Source organism: Dendropsophus ebraccatus, unplaced genomic scaffold (assembly GCF_027789765.1).
Source record: "Dendropsophus ebraccatus isolate aDenEbr1 unplaced genomic scaffold, aDenEbr1.pat pat_scaffold_1119_ctg1, whole genome shotgun sequence".
Taxonomy (NCBI): domain Eukaryota; kingdom Metazoa; phylum Chordata; class Amphibia; order Anura; family Hylidae; genus Dendropsophus; species Dendropsophus ebraccatus.
The window spans coordinates 23,979-44,363 of record NW_027208536.1 but is presented as its reverse complement, the minus strand read 5'-3'; the positions used below and the strand labels follow the sequence as shown (position 1 = coordinate 44,363).

Sequence of the window (20,385 nt, the reverse complement as noted above, 5' to 3'; positions counted from 1 at the left end):
CCAGAAAAAACATCAGGGACAGACGGATATTCTGCAAAAGGTCCAGGGAGTGGACTGCTGAGGACTGGGGTAAAGTCATTTTCTCTGATGAATCCCCTTTCCGATTGTTTGGGACATCTGGAAAACAGCTTATTCGGAGAAGACGAGGTGAGCGCTACCACCAGTCTTGTCTCATGCCAACTGTAAAGCATCCTAAAACCATTCATGTGTGGGGTTGCTTCTCAACCAAGGGAATCGGCTCTCTCACAGTCTTGCCTAAAAACACGGCCATGAATAAAGAATGGTACCAGAATGTCCTCCAAGAGCAACTTCTCCCAAACGTCCAAGAGCAGTTTGGCGATCAACAATGCCTTTTCAGCATGATGGAGCACCTTGCCATAAAGCAAAAGGTGATAACTAAATGGCTCAGGGAGCAAAACATAGAGATTTTGGGTCCATGGCCTGGAAACTCACCAGATCTTAATCCCATTGAGAACTTGTGGTCAATCAAGAGATAGGTAGACAAACAAAAACCAACAAATTCTGACAAAATGCAAGCATTGATTGTGCAAGAATGGACGGCTATCAGTCAGGATTTGGTCCAGGAGTTGATTGAAAGCAGCCAGGGAGAACTGCAGAGGTCCTGAAGAAGAAGGGTCAACAATGCAAATATTGACTTGCTGCAGTAACTCATTCTAACTGTCAGTATAAGCTTTTGTTACTCATAATATGATTGCAATTGTATTTCTGTATGTGATAAAAACATCTGACAAACACACATAAAACCAGAGGGCAGCAGATCATGTGCAAATATAATATTTGTGTCATTCTCAAAACTTTTGGCCACCACTGTACACAGCTGATCCACCAACGGCCATTGCTGTCCTAGGAGAAAACTTAATTTTATGCCAATGTCTTTTTTTTTTTTTTAAATATATTTTTATTCAGATTTTACACACAAACTTCCCTAAAAAGGAAGAATAAACTTAAACATACAAAAAAAAAAAAAAAACATACAGAAAGAACAAAGGAAGCAATGGGGATAACAATATCTCTCAAAATACAGGCTTACAACCTGAGGCAGGAATAACAGTGTAAGCTAAACCGCATAATACAACAATAATTAAATGGGCCGTGAGGTTTTCAAGGTGTCACTCCCCGGTCGAGAGCTACTGCGGTCGACGATGGGACTCGTAAGCGTCCCAGAGTGCCCGCCACGTCTTGCTGACAGTACCATTCAGTATATCTAAAAGGATACATTATGTTGTGTATGTCCTGAGTACTGTAATGGGTTTCCAAGAAGGATCGCCAACGCCAATGCCAATGTCTATGGCTGAAATTGAAAGCTTGTTTTTTTGTTTGTTTGTTTTTTAAATTGTGATTTATTTTTTTCCAACTTTTGACACTTTTACAAGAACATGCATTAACACATTGGTCCTTCTGTAACAGTCCCAGTACTGAAGCTGGTCCTTCTGTAACAGTCCCAGTACTGAAGCTGCTATAGTTTGTCTGTTTTACTGAGAAATTGCTTATCTCCCAACAACAAGATTTGATTTCTGAGTAAAACATTTTCCACACTCCGAGTATTAAAATGGCTTCTCGTCTGTGTGAATTCTTTTATGTTTAGCAAGATTTGATTTATGAGAAAAACTTTTTCCACATTCTGAACATGAAAATGGCTTCTCCCCTGTGTGAATTCTTTGATGGTCAACAAGACGTGATTTCACTATAAAACATTTTCCACATTCTAAACATGAAAATGGCTTCACCCCTGTGTGAATTCTTTGATGGCAAAGAAGATTTGATTTCTTATTAAAACATTTCCCACATTCTGAGCATGTAAATGGTGTGGCCCCTGTGTGAATTCTTTGATGGTCAACAAGACTTGATTTCTCAGTAAAACATTTCCCACATTCTGAACATGAAAATGGCTTCTCGTCTGTGTGAATTCTTTGATGTTGAACAAGATTTGATTTATAATTAAAACATTTCCCACATTCTGAACATGAAAATGCCTTTTCGTCTATGTGAATTTTTTGATGTATAACAAGATTTGATTTTAAAGTAAAACCTTTCCCACATTCTGAACATGAAAATGGCTTCTCGTCTGTGTGAATTCTTTGATGCTTAACAAGATTTGATGTCAGAGTAAAATATTTCCCACATTCTGAACATGAAAATGCCTTCTTGTCTGTGTGACATCTTTGATGTTTAACAAGATTTAATTTATAAGTAAAACATCTCCCACATTCTGAACATGAAAATGGCTTCACCCCTGTGTGAATTCTCTTATGTTCAACAAGATGTGATTTCACGTTAAAACATTTTTCACATTCTGAACATGAAAATGTCTCCTCCCCTTTGTAAGTTCTTTGATGGTGAAGAAGACTGGATTTGACTACATTGCTGTGAGGGGCTGAGGGTGTATCTGGCATAGTGGACGGCTCCTCATATGTATCTTGTTTGATATGATCCTCTGAGGAGATCTGATGTCCCCCTGAGCTCCTGGTAGAATCATCTGCAAAGGAGAAAACACCATTTCTCTTATTTCCCAGTAATAGAAGCTTAAACATATTGCAGACATGGAAAGTTACTCTTTTTTATGTAACATAATAAGAATGATCAGATCTGTTCCCATCCACAGGAAGTGTCAGGGAGAAGAATCTAGAAGCTGGAGGCCGGGGAGATGACGTCCTTAGTAGGAAAAGAAATGGAAACTCTTCTCAAATAAAAAATAGGACTACTGACCCCCTACATATCAATAACCTGAAATACAGAAAGTGCAACAGTAACCTACAGGTGCAAACACTTATTGTACATACTCCCCCCCCCCCCCCCCCCCCCCCCGTATACACACGATAAAAACCTGCTCTATAGATATTACAAAATGAGGATCTTCGCCAAACTATTTGACCCTACAGAGTGCACCGTGTCACCACATTAAGGTGTCCTCAGAGACATGGTCCCTACTCCAGCATTCTCACACTAGCAATGGCCTCTCCTGGGCTGAATAAGCCTACAACTGGGCAGATGGGAGCCAAATCTCTATTTATAACACTTGCAGGACATGGGTGGAGTACAAGCCAACAGGAAGCAGCCGCAGCCCCTGCAACCTGAGAGGTATCTTATCTAAAGGGCCTTTTACACGGCCTGATTATCGTAAAAAAAAAAAAAAGAAATTTAATCAATAATCTTCTGGTGTAAATGTGGCAACGATCACAACTACTACAAATATTCGCTTGTATGTCGCCGATCGTATCTTTCGGGCTTACCTCAAAATCATTGTTAATCCTTCTCCAGTCTTTCAGTGTAAACGCTCGTCGCTCACAGTATATAGATACGACCGCAATTACGGATATTCACAGAATATATACAACTGCATTTACTATGGTAATTATGATCGCATTATAAACGTTTCATAGCGATTTACCTTCTCGTTTATAACAAAAAATCATCACTTGTCGTTCACTAAATGAGCGATTTATCTGTATGTGTAAAAGGACCCTAATACTGCTCGGAGGGCTCAGTGTGTGTGTATGAGGGTATATATACACATATACATACAGGGGACAAATGTAGCGCCCAGGAGTAAGGTACCTGTGATCATGGACACCTGCGGACATTCACTATAATGGAAGGCCATCACTATCTCACTTTATTGTACTTTCAGGGGATAACTTGCACTGTGTTGTTTTGTTGTGCACACTTGTACTCGGTATATAAGGTCTTTTTGTCATGTTCACTGTAATTGCACTGTACCTGCACCATACTCTGAAGGGGTTAATATAAAGCCAAGCTATGACACAGGAAGCTTAGAAGCCGGTAGTTTCCCCACTGTTGCTGTGAGATGGTGTGCAGAGCTGAGGTTTTGGAGGGGAAAAAACAGACACTGATCTTTTCAATGTTGTTTATGTCTAGAAAGAAGCTGCTGTGTCATTCCCATAGACCTGTATGGAAACTCAATCAAAGTCTGTGGCATACTAAAGTTGTGATTGTGTGATATAAAGCTGTGATTGCTGCCCCACTGACAGATTTGTATAACCAATCCCTGCTAACAGGAGATGTCCCCGATGATTGGAGAACAGCCAATGTTATACCAATCCACAAGAAGGGGAGTAGAGAAGAGCCCAGTAACTACAGGCCAGTGAGCCTGACATCTGTAGTAGTGAAAATGACGAAAAAGAAGATAATGGATCGCCTAAGAATCAACAACTTTGATGGATCCAAAAAAGCATGGCTTTACTGGGGGCCGATAATGCCAGACTAATCTCATTGATTTCTTTGATTATGCCACAATAGTGCTGGATGAAGGTGGTGCTGTGGATATCGCCTATCTGGACTTCAGCAAAGCTTTTGATACAGTTCCCCATCAACCCCATAAAGGGTTGATATTCCTGGAGGTGTCAGTAATATGGAAAACAATTTAGCTTGGCTAGATAAGTGGTCCAAACTGTGCAAATTGAAAAGTTTAACGTTTCCAAATGTAAAATAATGCACTTGGGGAGGAGGAATCCTCTATCAGAGTATCACATCGGCAGTTCTGTGTTGGAAAAGACTTCAGAAGAGAAGGATTTAGGGGTAATGATATCGGACAGCCTTAAAATGAGTCACCAGTGCAACCAGGCGGTGGGGAAAGCAAATCGTATGCTGGGGTGTATAGCTAGAGGTATAACCAGTAGGAAGAGGGAGATTGTGATCCCGCTGTATAGAGCTCTGGTGAGGCCACATCTGGAATACTGTGTCCAGTTCTGGAAACCTCATCTAAAAAAGGACATTGATAAAATAGAACGGGTCCAAAGACGCGCTACATAAATGGTGGAGGGTGTGAGGCATAAACCATATCAGGAAAGACTTAGGCCCCATTCACACATCCGTGTCAGTTTTTACTGTCAGGAAATCCAGATCAGGAGGCCTTAAATGTCATCAGGAAAGTATCAGGATTTCCTGACAGTAATCCGTTTTTACCTTCAGGAAACCATCAGGAAAAACCTTCAGGATTTACTGATGAGAAAAATAGGACATGTATTTCTGCAAACTGGATGGTCACAGCTTGCAGAATTACATCTCCCATCATGCTTGGCTGACAGGTCATGATGAAAGTTGTACTTCTGCAGCCTGTGGCCATCCAGGTTGTAGAAGTACAACTCCCATCATGACTTGTCAGCAGGGGCATGGTGGGAGTTGTACTTCTACAACCTCGATGGCCACAGGCTGCAGAAGTAGAACTCCCATCATGGCCTGTCAGCGTCGAGTGGCCGCGGGGGGGTGCGGGGGTGCCGCGAGTGGCCGCGGGGGGGGGGGTGTGGGGGTGCCGCGAGTGGCCGCGGGGGGTACCTGCAGACAAGGATGCGGACGAAGAGGCAGCAGGACGACGGGGCAGAGGCGGAAGGTGAGTGGAACTCTGGACGCTTTCCTGATGTTCTAAAAAATCCGGTCCTATTTTCCGGAACGGACACCCTTCCGGAAAATTACGGAAGGGTGTCCGTGTCCAATGAAAGTCTATGCGTCCGTAAATCCGGACGGAAATCCGGGTGGTTTTCCGGACGTGTGAAGGGGGCCTTAAGGATTTGAATCTGTATAGTCTGGAGGAAAGAAGGGAAAGGGGGGACATGACGGAAACCTTTAAGTATGTTACAGGACTAAATAAGGTTCAAGAGGGAAGTGTTTTAGTAAAAAACTGAGCTCAAGAACAAGAGGACACAGTGAGAGGTTAATTGGGGGAAAGATCAGAAGCAACGTGAAAAAATATTATTTTACTGAAAGAGTAGTAGATACTTAAAACAAACTTCCAGCAGAGGTGGTTGGTAAATCCACAATAACAGAATTTAAACATGCCTGGGATAAACATACATCTATCCTAAGATAATAAGAAAGGAAATACTAAAAGGGCCGACTAGATGGACCTAGTGGTTTTTTTTTCTGCCGACAATCTTCTATGTTTCTATGTAAAGTTGAAACATTGTATCTGTTAAGGCCGTGCTTCTCCACTCCACCCCGCCCACTAGAAAGTTCTAATTTTCTCCCAAACAGTATAAAAGGAAGAGTCAGTCAGTCACCTGCTATTCTGCAGAGACCAGAGGAGTGAAGAGACTCTGCTAGACCGCACAGAAGACGAAGAAGAAACCGCTGTTTCCTGTGAACCCTGACTGTCTGGACTTATTACCCATTGGGGTGCACCACATCTTACCATCCCTCCCAGAGAGCAGTAACACGTGGTGACACCTCAATAGTGTCTGAGGGCCGAGCACTGTCACCACTTCAACCCCGGGCGCTACAGACATATCTGGATACTTAGGGGCACATAAGGGGGGATGCAACATGGATTTCAAAATTTTAAATCCAGCTGTGGCATCTACCCTCCATGTCCGTTCACTGCAGATCATATCAGGAAGCCCATTCAGCTCAATAGTCGTAGTATAATAATTTTACTTAATATTTAAAAAAAAAAAGGATGTGTGAAAATTCATTGGGAGCGTTATTTAAAAAAAAGGTGATTCCCGCTACAGATCCTGTCTGTGCTAGTCGCTCCTCACAAGTGCTTCTGCTGCCATCTACTGGTGTCTGTGCTAAGTCCTTCTGGGTCGAAGAGAGTCCATGTGCTAGCGCTGTCTACTGCTTTTCTGGGAGAAAGCGCCATTTTACAACGCTGATCCACCGGCGTCCAATGATGTCATAGAGAAGAGGTGAGTATACACAGCTGATCCACCAACGGCCATTGCTGTCCTAGAAGAAAACTTAATTTAATGCGGCTGGCCCACCGATGTCCACTGCTGTCCTTGGGAGATAGTGTCACTTTACGCTTCTCAATTACCAATATCCACTGCTTTCCTGGGAGAAAATTGATGTTACGCCGCTGATCCGCAGATGTCTACTGCTGTCTATGGCAGAAATTGAAAATTTTACTTTTTTTAAATTGTGATTTTTCCAACTTTTGACACTTGCATGAACATGCATTACCACATTGGTCCTTCTGTAATAAACCCAGTACTGCAGCTGCTATAGTTTGGCTGTTCGGCTTGAGTAAAACATTTCCCACACTATGAATATTAAAATGGCTTCTCTTCTGTGTGAATTCTTCGATGTTAAACAAGATTTGATTTTTCAGTAAAACATTTGCCACGATCTGAACGTAAAAATGGCTTGTCATCTGTGTGACTTTGATGTTTAAATATATTATCAGATTTTTTTTAAAAATACATGATTTCTTAGAAAAACAGCCCCTCTTTCTGAACATGGAACTGGCTACTTTCTTTTGTGAAATTTGATTTACAAGTAAAACATTTCTCACATTTTGAACATGAAAATGGCTTCTCTTCCGTGTGAATTATTTGATGTTTAAAGAGATTTGATTTTTCAGTAAAACATTTTCCACAATCTAAACATGAAAATGGCTTCTCTTTTGTGTGAATTCTTTGGTGTTTAACAAGATTTGATTTCAGAGTAAAACATTTTCCACATTCTGAACATGAAAATGGCTGATCTCCTGTATGAAATCTTTGATGCTCAACAAGATTTGATTTTACAGTAAAACATTTTCCACATTCTGAATATGAAAAAGGCTTCTCCATTGTGTGAAATCTTTGATGGTGAAGATTTTATAGTAAAACAGTTCCCACATTCCGAACATGAAAATGGCTTCTCCCCTGTGTGAGTTTTCTGATGATGAACAAGAGATGATTTGAGTAAAAATTCTTCCACAGTCTGAACATGAAAATGCCCTCTCCCCTATAAGATATTTTTGTGAGTAAAACATTTTTCACGTTGTAAATATGAAAACTGAGGCTTTCCTATATTTTCTCTTTGATGCTCATTGTCTTTTCTGTAAATGTCAGCTTGCTGTGATGAGCTCCACGACGCCACCATAGAACAATGCCAACATTTACCTTAGTGAGGGACCACAGCTTGAAGAACATTTGGACATCCAGGGTATGGAACTTTTCTACCAGATCATTTTTTGGATTTTCACAAAAGATGGAAGAACGATGTCTTGTGATCGGTGGTAATCTGAAACCACCTTAGGTAGGAAGTTAGGTTAGATCTGTATTCAGGATTATCCTATCTTGGATAACACAGTAGGGACAGGCTATGGTTAGAGCCTGGAGCTCACGTATCCGCCTTACTGAGGAGATGGCAACTAAGAAAGCAGTCTTAAAGGAGCGTAGTCTCAAAGGAGATCTAGAAATACGTTCCAAGACTACATTTAAATGCGGATAAATATTTATAGGGTAGGATTAATTTTTGATGCCTTTTTTATAAATCTCTTGATCCAACGATGGTCGGCTAGGTTGGTATCATGCATAGCGGATAAAGCAGAAGTTTGAATTTTAAGGATAGCAGGTTTAAGACCTTTAACTAAACCTGCCTGCAAGAAGTCCAGAATTTGAGGCATGTTGGGTGGTGATGGCATCTGAGGTGGAGAATCACACCAGGCACAAAAAAAAAACCTTTCCACAACTTCAAATATATCTTTGCTGTGACTGGTTTCCTGCTTTTTATCAGCGTGGAAATCACCACATCTGAAAGTCCGCTATTCTTAAGGATGGACTTTTGAGGACCCAGGCAGAAAGAAGATGAGCTGGGTTTGGATGGTATACCGAACCCTGATGAAGGTCCTGTAGAAGAGGGAGATGTAGCGGATGGTCTATCGCTAACTTTTGAAGAAGACCAAACCAACTCCTCTTGGGCCAATAAGGGACAATTAGTATTGCAGTGGTCCTTTCTGTTAGGATCTCCTGTAGGACCTTTGGCTGGGTGAAAGGACCAAGGTTGGTCTAGAGCTACGGATTTAGTGAAAAAAAGATGTCCACTTTCCGGTTGTTCCTGGTAGTGAACGGGTCTATCTCAGGGACTCCAAGTGAGAGGTGGCCTGATTAAAAATGGCGTTCTTCAGAGACCACTTGCCTGTATCTATGATGTTCCTGCTGAGGAAGTCCGCTTGAATATTCATTGTTCCCCTGAGGTGGGTAACAGACAGAGATCTGATGTTTTCTTCTGCCCAGATTAAAATCTTATCCGATAGGGACTGCAATGCGGTCACCTTTGAGCTGCCCTGTCGCCTTAGATGGGATACAGCTGACATGTTGTCCGATAACACGTGAACGTGTGCATTCTTTAATGTATGCTTGGCATGAAGAAATAACATCTGCATGGTCTTTAGCTCTTGGTAGTTGGAAGACATGTTTGTCATGTGGGGAGGCCATGTTCCCTGAAATATTTGAGATCCCATCTGGGCTCTCCACCCTAATTTGCTGGCATCTGTGTACACTAGTATTTTGTGGTGTAGATTGCAGGAAACTACTTTGATTAAGTTGTTGGTCTGAAGCCACTACTTTCGAGATATTCTCACCAAGGGTGTTAGAGTGTGTTTACGCCCCAAGTCGTTTTTGGAGGCATCTGGAATGCTCTTGGCTCCAGGACACCGCTGGTATGCAGGAAGTATGCAGGAAGATCCAAGGATCGATATCGCCTCCCGTATCTTGCGCTTCTTTTTCCTGATTCTAAGAACTAGTTTCCCTTTTTGTCTGCTGAGCGAAAACACATCTGTAATTTTGAGTCCACCAATATTCACAGGAATACTTTTTGTTGAGACGGGGTTAAATCAGATTTTTTTTTTTAGATTGATTATTGAGTCTACTGATCCCAGTAGTGACTGAACCGTCTGGAGATCCTCCTGTAGTTTCTGGGTATATTCTGCAATCAGAAGAAGCTGCAACACGTGGTGACACCAAGACAATGTCTGAGGGCCCAGCATTGGCAACACTTCATAAAGGGACATAAGGGGGGGGGGTGCATTCACCATGGATTTTAAAATTTGAATATAGCTGTGACAAATGATCCATCTACCCTCCATGTCTGTTCAGTGCAGATGGTAGGAGGAGAGGGGGCAACCTTGTGTCATTCCTGTGAAGATGTCGAAGGGCAAAGTATTATGGTGCGTTTACACAGAGATTTATCTGCCAGGTTTTGGAAGCCAAAGCCAAGAATAGATTTGAAAAGAGGAGAAATCTCAGTCTTTCCTTTATGGCCTTTTCTCTATTTATAGTCTATTCATGCCTTTGGCTTCAAAAATCTGTCTCTCTTTGTGTGTAAACGCACCGTGAAGTCTGTTGATCTGGAGTTGCCGTCAGTTTCTGTATAAGTTATAATATATTGGGAGAATATAGGGCCAAACCGTCTACGCTGAATAGTGGTGGGAATACAGGGCCATGAGGTCTTGTCAGAGGCCTTTCCTGCATCTAAACTAAGTATAATGGTCAAAGGTCATGAGGGGTTGTGAATTCGATCACTTATGAATTCTTAACCCTAGTAACAAGCACTCGTCATTACCGAGCCATGTCTGTGAGCGCCGGGACTATCTGTGTTTTGTCTCTTTTTTTTTTTAACAGAGAAAAGACCAAATATCGTCACGAAGGGAAAAAGGAGCTCAACCAAATGTATAACGCTGATTTAAAGATGGAATAAAAAATAAATAAATAAAGTGAGTATATTACATAGCTGCTAGTGATCACAACCCCTGTTTTTTTTTTTTTTTAATTTTCACAACAGGTACCGCCGGGACTGTGATGTATATTAAAATTTAGGCAGAATGATAATATAGCTGGAAAACTGACAGGACACAGAGCTTATAATATTCCACACAGAATAGTTACAGCCGGTGACTGAGGAGAATGTGTGACTGTTCTCTGCATTTAGTGGTCACTACTCACCTGGGCGGTTACCTGTAGTGATGTCCTCCTTATACTGCTCATCACTGCTGTCATCTGTCTCTTCTTCTTTTACCCTTATGTCTATGGCATTCATAGAGTTTAGATGTTTCCCCATAGGAATGTCTCCCTTATACTGCTCATCACTGCTGTCATCTGTGTCTTCTTCTTCTTTTACTACTATGTCCATAGCCATTTTATGATTCAGATGCTCCCCGATAGTAATTTCCTCCTTGTACTGCTCATTACCGCTCACATCTGTCTCTGGAGCATTAATATTGTTCACATCTTCTCCCTGATTCATAAGATGTGAGAGAAATATTGTAGAAGTCATCAGACAGTCGGAGAAGTCAGGTGGGATGTACAGATCATAGGGAACATCTCCATCTACCTGATCCTGTGGGAGAAGAGGACGGGGACATCTCTCTGGTGCTGTTCTCTTACTGGATCTGACTGGAGGGAACACATACAGAGACTGAATTCATTCTTTCCATCCAGATAATACAGAGAGGAGGTGTGTATATAGTCCTGTCTATTACCTGCTGATGGGAGGGGCTGCTGATCCTCCAGCATCACATCCTTGTACTGATCCTTGTGTCCTTCTACATACTCCCACTCCTCCATGGAGAAATAGACCGCCACGTCCTGACACCTTATAGGAACCTGACACACACAATGATCACACAGTCATCCCCCCCACCCCTCCAGTGGTGTTACTGTATAATGTCCCAGCATTCCCAGCAGCCACAGTCTCACCTCTCCACTCAGCAGCTCCACCATCTTGTTGGTGACTTCTAGGATCTTCTCTTCCTCCATGTCCTCATGTATCAGGGGCCCCGGGATTGGGCTCAGGGTTCTTCCCCATCCTTCACACCTAGGGGCCCCACAGCGCCCACTAGAGGACTTCTTCACTACTGTGTAATCCTGCGTATGGAGAGACACATTACTATCACTCCATCCATTCCCAGAATCCCTCACCTCTCCAGTCCTATCCATCTGTTATTCCATAGATAAGAATGATGTCATGATGACATCACTCCCAGAATCCCTCACCTCTCCAGTCCTATCCATCTGTTATTCCATAGATAAGAATGATGTCATGATGACATCACTCCCAGAATCCCTCACCTCTCCAGTCCTATCCATCTGTTATTCCATAGATAAGAATGATGTCATGATGACATCACTCCCAGAATCCCTCACCTCCCCAGTAAGCAGGAAGAGTATGTGTAGGGTGAGGGTTATTATCCTCTCGGCCATCTTGTCTCTGTCTCTCTCCATGGTTGATGGGTTGGTCTCTTATATAGAAGATATCAGCAGAGGATCCTGTAGAGATGAATAGAAAGTAGAGGATACAATGTATAATAAAGAATGGGAGTAAAAAGTACAACAAACCCGGCACAGCGATAGAAAGAAAAACGTTATGAATGTACAAAGATGTTTGAGCTCTTGTGATGCGTCATAGAAAGAAAACTTTATCCTCACAACTCAGCACCGCAGGGACGGGGGGGGGGGGGGGGGGGGGTTGGGGGGGCCCTGGTGCAAGAGGTCAACCTGGCCGCCAACCCAACCTTCCTAAGGTCACTGTGTTCCTACTATTAAAGGACACCTGTCACCCCCCGTGCCGGGGTGACAGGCTCCCGACCCCCTGTTAGATCCCCCTATACTTACGTGATCCCGCCGATTTCAGCGCCCGAAGCCCGGCGCGCGCGCTGACAGCAGAGTCAGATGCCCATAGAGAATGAATGGGGAGTCCGATGCTCCGTCATTCTCTATGGGCATCGGACTTATCTCTCAGCACGCGCGCCGGGCTTCAGGCACTGAAATCTCCGGGACCCGGCCGGCTCAGGAAGCGGGACCTGGCGGGATCACGTAAGTATAGGGGGATCTAACAGGGGTCGGGAGCCTGTCACCCCGGCACGGGGGTGACAGGTCCTCTTTAAAGGGGTTATCCAGTGTTAGAAAAACATGGCCACTTTCTTTCTTATAGAGACAGCACGACTCTTGTCTCCAGTTCCACTGTGGTTTGCTATTAAAGTGACTGTACCACCGGGTCCAGACAGAAGCACTGGAGGCGGTCGACCCACCCTTAGTGGAAAGAAACCCCCGCCCCTCTAGGATAGGGTTTCATTGATACTAATGGAGTCACGTCATGGAGTGGCTGGGGTTTTTTACCAATAAGGGTGGGTCGGCCGCCTCCAGTGCTTCTGCCTGGGCCTGGTGATACAGTCACTTTTAGCCAAGTTTAAAAACCGCACCCAGCCTGGAGACCAGAGTGATGCTGTCTCTGGAAGAAAGTGGCCATGGTTTGTTTGTTTTTTTTTTAATACATTTTATTAAGGCCCAAGAGCACCCTTATACATGACCATGAGGAGCTTATAAAATGTACTCGTGTAGCGGTCAGGCCCAGGTGCCTCAGAGTTTTTAAGAGACGCAATGGTTTCCTTAACGGTGGTAGAGAAGTTGAGTTGTTCTGGCGTTATACAGGGAGGTGTAACTTTATTGAGAATTGTATTGGGGTTTGGAGAGGGAGAAGTAGTGCTGATATAAAGGTCAGTATTGTACCTGCCCAGCCAGTCAATTATTTGCTTCGGGTAAAAAAATGTTTTATAATGGGTTGAAAGGGTTTGAGCCCCTGCAGATTGGCCAAGAGGTTTCCTGTTTTATTACTAAATCAGCGATTGCGGCGTTTAAGTGTAAGTGACAGGAAGAGTTCCCTGTCACCTAACGCAGTGTGACTGTGGGGGTCCTGATCGTTGTAACGGACCGCCGGAGGTCTCTCACCTTCCTCTGTGCGGTCCGATCGGCGATCTGTGTAATGTAATAAATGAATGTAACAATCCCTCAAAGGGACTTAAAGTGTGTAAATAAAAAAAGTAAAAACCATTATTACACTACCCCAAAGCCCCTCCCCCAATAAAAGTTAAAATCACCCCCTTTCCCATTATATAAATAAAACATATAAAAATAAATAAACATATAATATACTGTAGCGTGCGTAATTGTCCGATCTATTAAAATATAACAATCGTCATCACTAACGGCGAACGGCATAAACCAATTACCAATTTTTTTTTTTGTTACATTTTATTATATATATATATATATATATATATATATATATATATATACTAGAAAATGTACCCGGCGCTGCAAGTATAAAGTGTCAGTGTGCTAATTAGATTTGTTAATCAGTGGAATTAGTGTATACCTGTAGTGCATAGTTGGAGGGGTTCTGTATACCCACAATGTATAGTTTTTAGGGGTCTCGCATATCTGTAGTGCATAGTTGGGGGGGCTGTATACCTATAGTGTATAGTTGGGGGGGGTCCTGTATACCTGTAGTGTGTAGTTGGGGGGGGCTGTATACCTGTAGTGTATAGTTGAGGGAGGTCCTGTATACCTGCAGTGTACAGTTGGTGAAGGTCCTGTATACCTGTACTGTATAGTTCGGGAGTCCTGTATACCTGTAGTATATAGTTGGTGCTGGATACCTGTAGTGTATAATGGTGGAGGTCTTGTATTCCTGTAGTATATAGTTCGGGGGTCCTGTATACCTGTAGTGCATACTTTGAGGGTCCTGTATAACTGTAGTATAGAGTTGGTGGAGGTGCTGTATACCTGTAGTATAGAGTTGGTGTAGGTCCTGTATACCTGTAGTATAGAGTTGGTGTAGGTCCTGTATACCTGTAGTATAGAGTTGGTGTAGGTCCTGTATACCTGTAGTGTATAGTTTTGGGGTCCTGTATACCTGTAGTGTATAGTTTGGGGTCCTATATACCTGTAGTATATAGTTGTCAAAGATCCTGTATACCTGTAGTGTATAGTTTTGGGGTCCTGTATACCTGTAGTGTATAGTTTGGGATCCTGTATACCTGAAGTATATAGTTGGTGGAGGTCCTGTATACCTGAAGTATATAGTTGGTGGAGGTCCTGTATACCTTTAGTGTATAGTTTTGGGTCCTTTATACCTGTAGTGTAAAGTTCGGGGTCCTGTATACCTGTAGTATATAGTTGGTGGAGGTCCCATGCACTTTTAGTGTATAGTTTTGGGGTCCTGTATACCTGTAGTGTCCTGTATACTTGCAGGGTCGTATTTACCATTAGGCACCCTGGTGCGTAGGGTAGCACCTTGCAGAGGGGCAGTACCCTCCCGTTCAGACTTGCCAAAAATCTTTGGTCAGGTCTTGTATAGCGGTGTTATCCAGTCACAGTATGGCGGTATTGGTCAGGTCTGGTATGGCAGTGTTATTCAGTCACAGTGTGTCGGTATTGGTCATGTCTGGTATGGCGGTGTTATCCAGTCACAGTATGGCGGTATTGGTAAGGTCTGGCAGTGTTATTCAGTCACAGTGTGTCGGTATTGGTCATGTCTGGTATGGCAGTGTTATCCAGTCACAGTATGGCGGTATTGGTCAGGTCTGGTGTGGCGGTGTTCTCCAGTCACAGTGTGGTGGTATTGGTCAGGTCTGGTATAGTGGTGTTATCCAGTCACAGCATGGCGGTATTGGTCAGGTGTGGTATGGCAGTGTTATCCAGTCACAGTATGGCGGTATTGGTCAGGTCTGGTATGACAGTGTTACCTAGCACAGTATTGCGGTATTGGTCAGGTCTGGTGTGGCAGTGTTATCCAGTCACAGTATGGCGGTATTGGTCAGGTCTGGTGTGGCAGTGTTATCCAGTCATAGTATGGTGGTATTGGTCAAGTGTGTTATGACAGTGTTATCCCGTCACAGTAAGGTGGTATTGGTCAGGTCTGGTATAGTGGTGTTATCCAGTCACAGTATGGCGGTATTGGGCAGGTCTGATATGATGGTGTTATCCAGTCACAGTATGGCGGTATTGGTCAGGTCTGGTGTGGCGGTGTTACCAGTCACAGTTTGGTGGTATTGGTCAGGTCTGGTATGGCGGTGTTATCCAGTCACAGTATGGCGGTATTGGTCAGGTCTGGTGTGGCAGTGTCATTCAGTCACAGTATGGTGGTATTGGTCAGGTCTGGTATGACAGTGTTACCCAGTCACAGTATGGCGGTATTGATCAGGTCTGGTGTGGCAGTGTTACCTAGTCACAGTTTGCTATACCTGTAGTGCCCTGTATATACATGTACTGTATAGATGGAGTTGGGGGTCCTGTATACATGTACTGTATAGTTGGAGTAGGGGGTCCTGTATATACATGTACTGTATAGATGGAGTAGGGGGCCCTGTATATACATGTACTGTATAGATGGAGTAGGTGGCCCTGTATATACATGTACTGTATAGATGGAGTAGGGGGTCCTGTATATACATGTACTGTATAGATGGAAAAGGGGGCCCTGTATATACATGTACTGTATGGATGGAGTAGGGGGTTCTGTATATACATGTACTGTATAGATGGAGTAGGGGGTCCTGTATATACATGTACAGTATAGATGGAGTATGGGGTCCTGTATATACATGTACTGTATAGATGGAGTAGGGGGCCCTGTATATACATGTACTGTATAGATGGAGTAGGGGGTCCTGTATATACATGTTCTGTATAGATGGAGTAGGGGGTCCTGTATATACATGTACTGTATAGATGGAGTAGGGGGTCCTGTATATACATGTACTGTATAGATGGAGTAGGGGGCCCTGTATATACATGTACTGTATAGATGGAGTAGGGGGTCCTGTGTATACATGTACTGTATGGATGGAGTAGGGGATCTACCAGTTATTACTGTGGATGTTGTGAGGCAGCTTCCCTAGCAACCATTGCTCCCTGTGAAAATGAAAGCAGTAATCCTATTGGTTGCTAAGGCTCCAACTGCCGTGTCTGCTGCAGCTAATTATATCACCTGTGTGTGCAGTGAGGAGATTTTCCCATTCATCTCTATGGGGCGCCGCTCTTCCCCCTCCCCCTCCCCTCCTGTACATCTGGGGGGGACGGGACCTTCGCAATAACCTTCCCGGGCACCCAATGTATCTGTGTGTCAAATTTGGGGTCAAACGGTTCAGGCGTTTGGAAGTCTATTTGGGACAGACAGACAGACTTTGATTTTTATTATATAGATATATGAAAAAAATAAAAAGTGATCAAAACGTCCGATCTTCACAAATATGGTATTAATAAAAACTAGAGCTCATGGCGGAAAAAATTACACCCCATACAGCCCCATAGGTGAAAAAATAAAACCGTTATAAGCGTCACAATAGGCCCATTTTATTAATAATTGCAAAAAAGGATTTCATAAAAATATATATATAACATTAGAGAATCTGTGTAACCTGCATATGGTTGTGTTCAGACTGACCTATAGAATAATAGTATCATGTCGCTGTTACCATATAGTGCATTACGTAGACACAGGAACCCCCCAAACGTTACCATATTGCATTCTTTTTTATGATTTCACCAATTTATATCTTCATAAATAATATATTTGGGATTCCATCATACATGTTATGGTAGAATGAAAGACGCCATTACAAAGTACAACTATTCCTGTAACAAATAAGCCCTTACATGGCCTTGTAGATAGAAAACTGAGAGTGCTGGAGCTCTTAGATGGGGAGGAGGGAAAAGGAAACACTAAGATTGCGCGGTCCACTGGGTCATTTTGGGCCTGGTCCTCAAAGGGTTAAAGTGGTTATCCTATGTCCTCCACACTGCTCCCCCTTACTATCCCCCCATCCATAGTGCCCTCTCCCCTAAACACTTTAAAACTCTTACCTGGAAGGGTGGAGGCTAGAATGTAGTTGCCAGAGGTAGGTCTTGAGGACCTTTGATGATGTCATGCCCATGTGACCAGCCTCATGTGTGGGAGGAGCGCTTCCAGGACCTGCCATGATGTCACAGTCATGTGATCAGTCACATGGAGGAGGAGTCACATGATCAGGGGCTGCTGCTCAGTGTATGCAGGACTCTGCTGTGCTGGATGAGCTGAAGTGATGTGTGTGCAGCAGAGCTGTGTGTGTGATGTGCGTGGAGCAGAGCTGTGTATGTGTGTGTTATATATGCCTGCAGCAGAGCCCTGTGTGTAATGTACATGTAGCTGAGCTGTATGTGTGTAATGTACATGTAGCTGAGCTTGTATATGTGTAATGTACATGTAGCTGAGCTGTATATATGTGTAATGTACATGTAGCTGAGCTGTATGTGTGTAATGTACATGTAGCTGAGCTGTATATGTGTAATGTACATGTAGCTGAGCTGTATGTATGTAATGTACATATAGCTGAGCTGTATGTGTGTAATGTACATGTAGCTGAGCTGTGTGTGTGTAATGTGCATGTAGCTGAGCTGTATATGTGTAATGTACATGTAGCTGAGCTGTATGTGTGTAATGTACATGTAGCTGAGCTGTATGTGTGTAATGTACATGTAGCTGAGCTGTATGTGTGTAATGTACATGTAGCTGAGCTGTATGTGTGTAATGTACATGTAGCTGAGCTGTATATGTGTACACAGTAGAGCTGTATATGTGTAATGTACATGTAGCTGAGCTGTATGTGTGTAATGTACATGTAGCTGAGCTGTATATGTGTAATGTACATGTAGCTGAGCTGTATGTGTACACAGTAGAGCTATATATTTGTAATGTACATGTAGCTGAGCTGTATATGTGTAATGTACATGTAGCTGAGCTGTATATGTGTAATGTACATGTAGCTGAGCTGTATATGTGTAATTTACATGTAGCTGAGCTGTATGTGTGTAATGTACATGTAGCTGAGCTGTATGTGTGTAATGTACATGTAGCTAAAACCGCATGCACCATAATTATGCTGAAATATAATTGCTGCTGGAAAGACACTCTACCTTGCCCATATTTATCGTGTTGGGACAAAAATTGCAGTAGGAACTTAGCGGGGAACAGTCCGCAGCAACAAATCCACAATGAAAAAATGTTCCAGCAAAAAAAAAGTCCTTAAAAAAAAATACTAACTTTATTATAGAAAAAAAACTTCCATAAAAATATAGCATGTGAACAGGTACGTGTAAGCTAGACGCGTTTCAGCCTTTATCACTGCTAAATGAATAATGAACATACAACTGTGTGCAACAAAATGTGTGCAAGTTTGCGCACAAGACAAAAACATTTATAGGTACTAACAACAAGTCCCACAATATCCAGTCATTTATTAACTGTGATTCACACCATGCAGTTTATGCCATTCAGTGTTCCTCTTGTAACCTTATGTACATAGGATGCAGCGCCGGAAAATTAAAACCCGCATAGCAGAGCACCTACACTCACCGGCCACTTTATTAGGTAAACCTGTCCAACTGCACGTTACAACTTAATTTCTAATCAGCCCAATCACATGGCGGCAACTCAGTGAATTTAGGCATGTAGACATGGTCAAGACAATCTCCTGCAGTTCAAACCGAGCATCAGTATGGGGAAGAAAGGGGATTTGAGGGCCTTTGAACGTGGCATGGTTGTGGTGCCAGAAGGGCTGGTCTGAGTATTTCAGAAACTGCTGATCTACTGGGATTTTCACGCACAACCATCTCTAGGGTTTACAGAAAATGGTCCGAAAAAGAAAAAACATCCAGTGAGCGGCAGTTCTGTGGGCGGAAATGCCTTGTTGATGCCAGAGGAGAATGGGCAGACTGGTTCGAGCTGATAGAAAGGCAACAGTGACTCAAATAGCCAACCGTTACAACCAAGGTAGGCAGAAGAGCATCTCTGAATGCACAGTACCTCCAACTTTGAGGCAGATGGGCTACAGCAGCAGAAGACCACACCGGGGGCACACTCCTTTCAGCTAAGAACAGGAAACTGAGGCTACAATTTGCACAAGCTCATCGAAATTGGACAGTAGAAGATTGGAAAAACGTTTGCCTGGTCTGATGAGTCTCGATTTATGCTGCGACATTCGGATGGTAGGGTCAGAATTTGGCATCAACAACATGAAAGCATGGATCCATCCTGCCTTGTATCAACGGTTCAGGCTGGTGGTGGTGTCATGGTGTGGGAATATTTCTTGGCACTCTTTGGGCCCCTTGGGTACCAATTTGAGCATCGTTGCAACACCACAGCCTACCTGAGTATTATTGCTGACCATGTCCATCCCTTTATGACCACAATGTACCCAACATTCGATGGCTACTTTCAGCAGGATAATGCGCCATGTCATAAAGCTAGAATCATCTCAGACTGGTTTCTTGAACATGACAATGAGTTCACTGTACTCAAATGGCCTCCACAGTCACCAGATTCTCAATCCAATAGAGCATCTTTGGGATGTGGTGGAACGGGAGATTCGCATCATGGATGTTGCAGCCGACAAATCTGCCGCAACTGTGTGATGCCATCATGTCAATATGGACCAAAATCTCTGAGGAAGCTTCCAGCACCTTCTTGTATCTATGCCACCAAGAATTGAGGCAGTTCTGAAGGCAAAAGGGGGTCCAACCCGTTACTAGCATGGTGTACCTAATAAAGTGGCCGGTGAGTGTACGGTGACATAAGAGCCAAGAATGTAAAATCATCTGGTGCAGCTAAGCACTTTATTGATCACCATGAAGGAGATGTAACATTTTTCACTTTTATGGGTTTTAGAAAAAGTAACCAAAAATGTAAGAGGCGGTGACTGGAAGCAAGAAGCTCCTCACTAGAGAAGCGTTCTGGATTCTTAAACTAAATACACGCTTTCCAGCAGGTTTTAAACTTCAGATCTTCTTTATATCTATGAATAGTTTTTTAAAAACCTATGCTGATACT

The 20,385-nt window shown here is 43.1% G+C and overlaps 1 protein-coding gene across 1 annotated transcript; it reads right to left on the bottom strand.

Annotated features, from left to right (window-relative positions):
- Positions 1 to 1,525: 1,525 nt before the first annotated feature.
- Positions 1,526 to 17,448, bottom strand: LOC138774795 (zinc finger protein 383-like). Its single transcript, XM_069955708.1, has 7 exons — positions 17,385 to 17,448; positions 11,886 to 12,008; positions 11,439 to 11,606; positions 11,222 to 11,345; positions 11,074 to 11,135; positions 10,686 to 10,977; positions 1,526 to 2,497 (listed from the first exon to the last, which is right to left on the bottom strand). Exons 2-7 carry the CDS (start codon positions 11,961 to 11,963, stop codon positions 1,566 to 1,568), a joined length of 1,656 nt encoding a protein of 551 aa, XP_069811809.1. The 5' UTR covers positions 11,964 to 12,008; positions 17,385 to 17,448; the 3' UTR covers positions 1,526 to 1,565.
- Between the last annotated feature and the right edge of the window lie 2,937 nt (positions 17,449 to 20,385).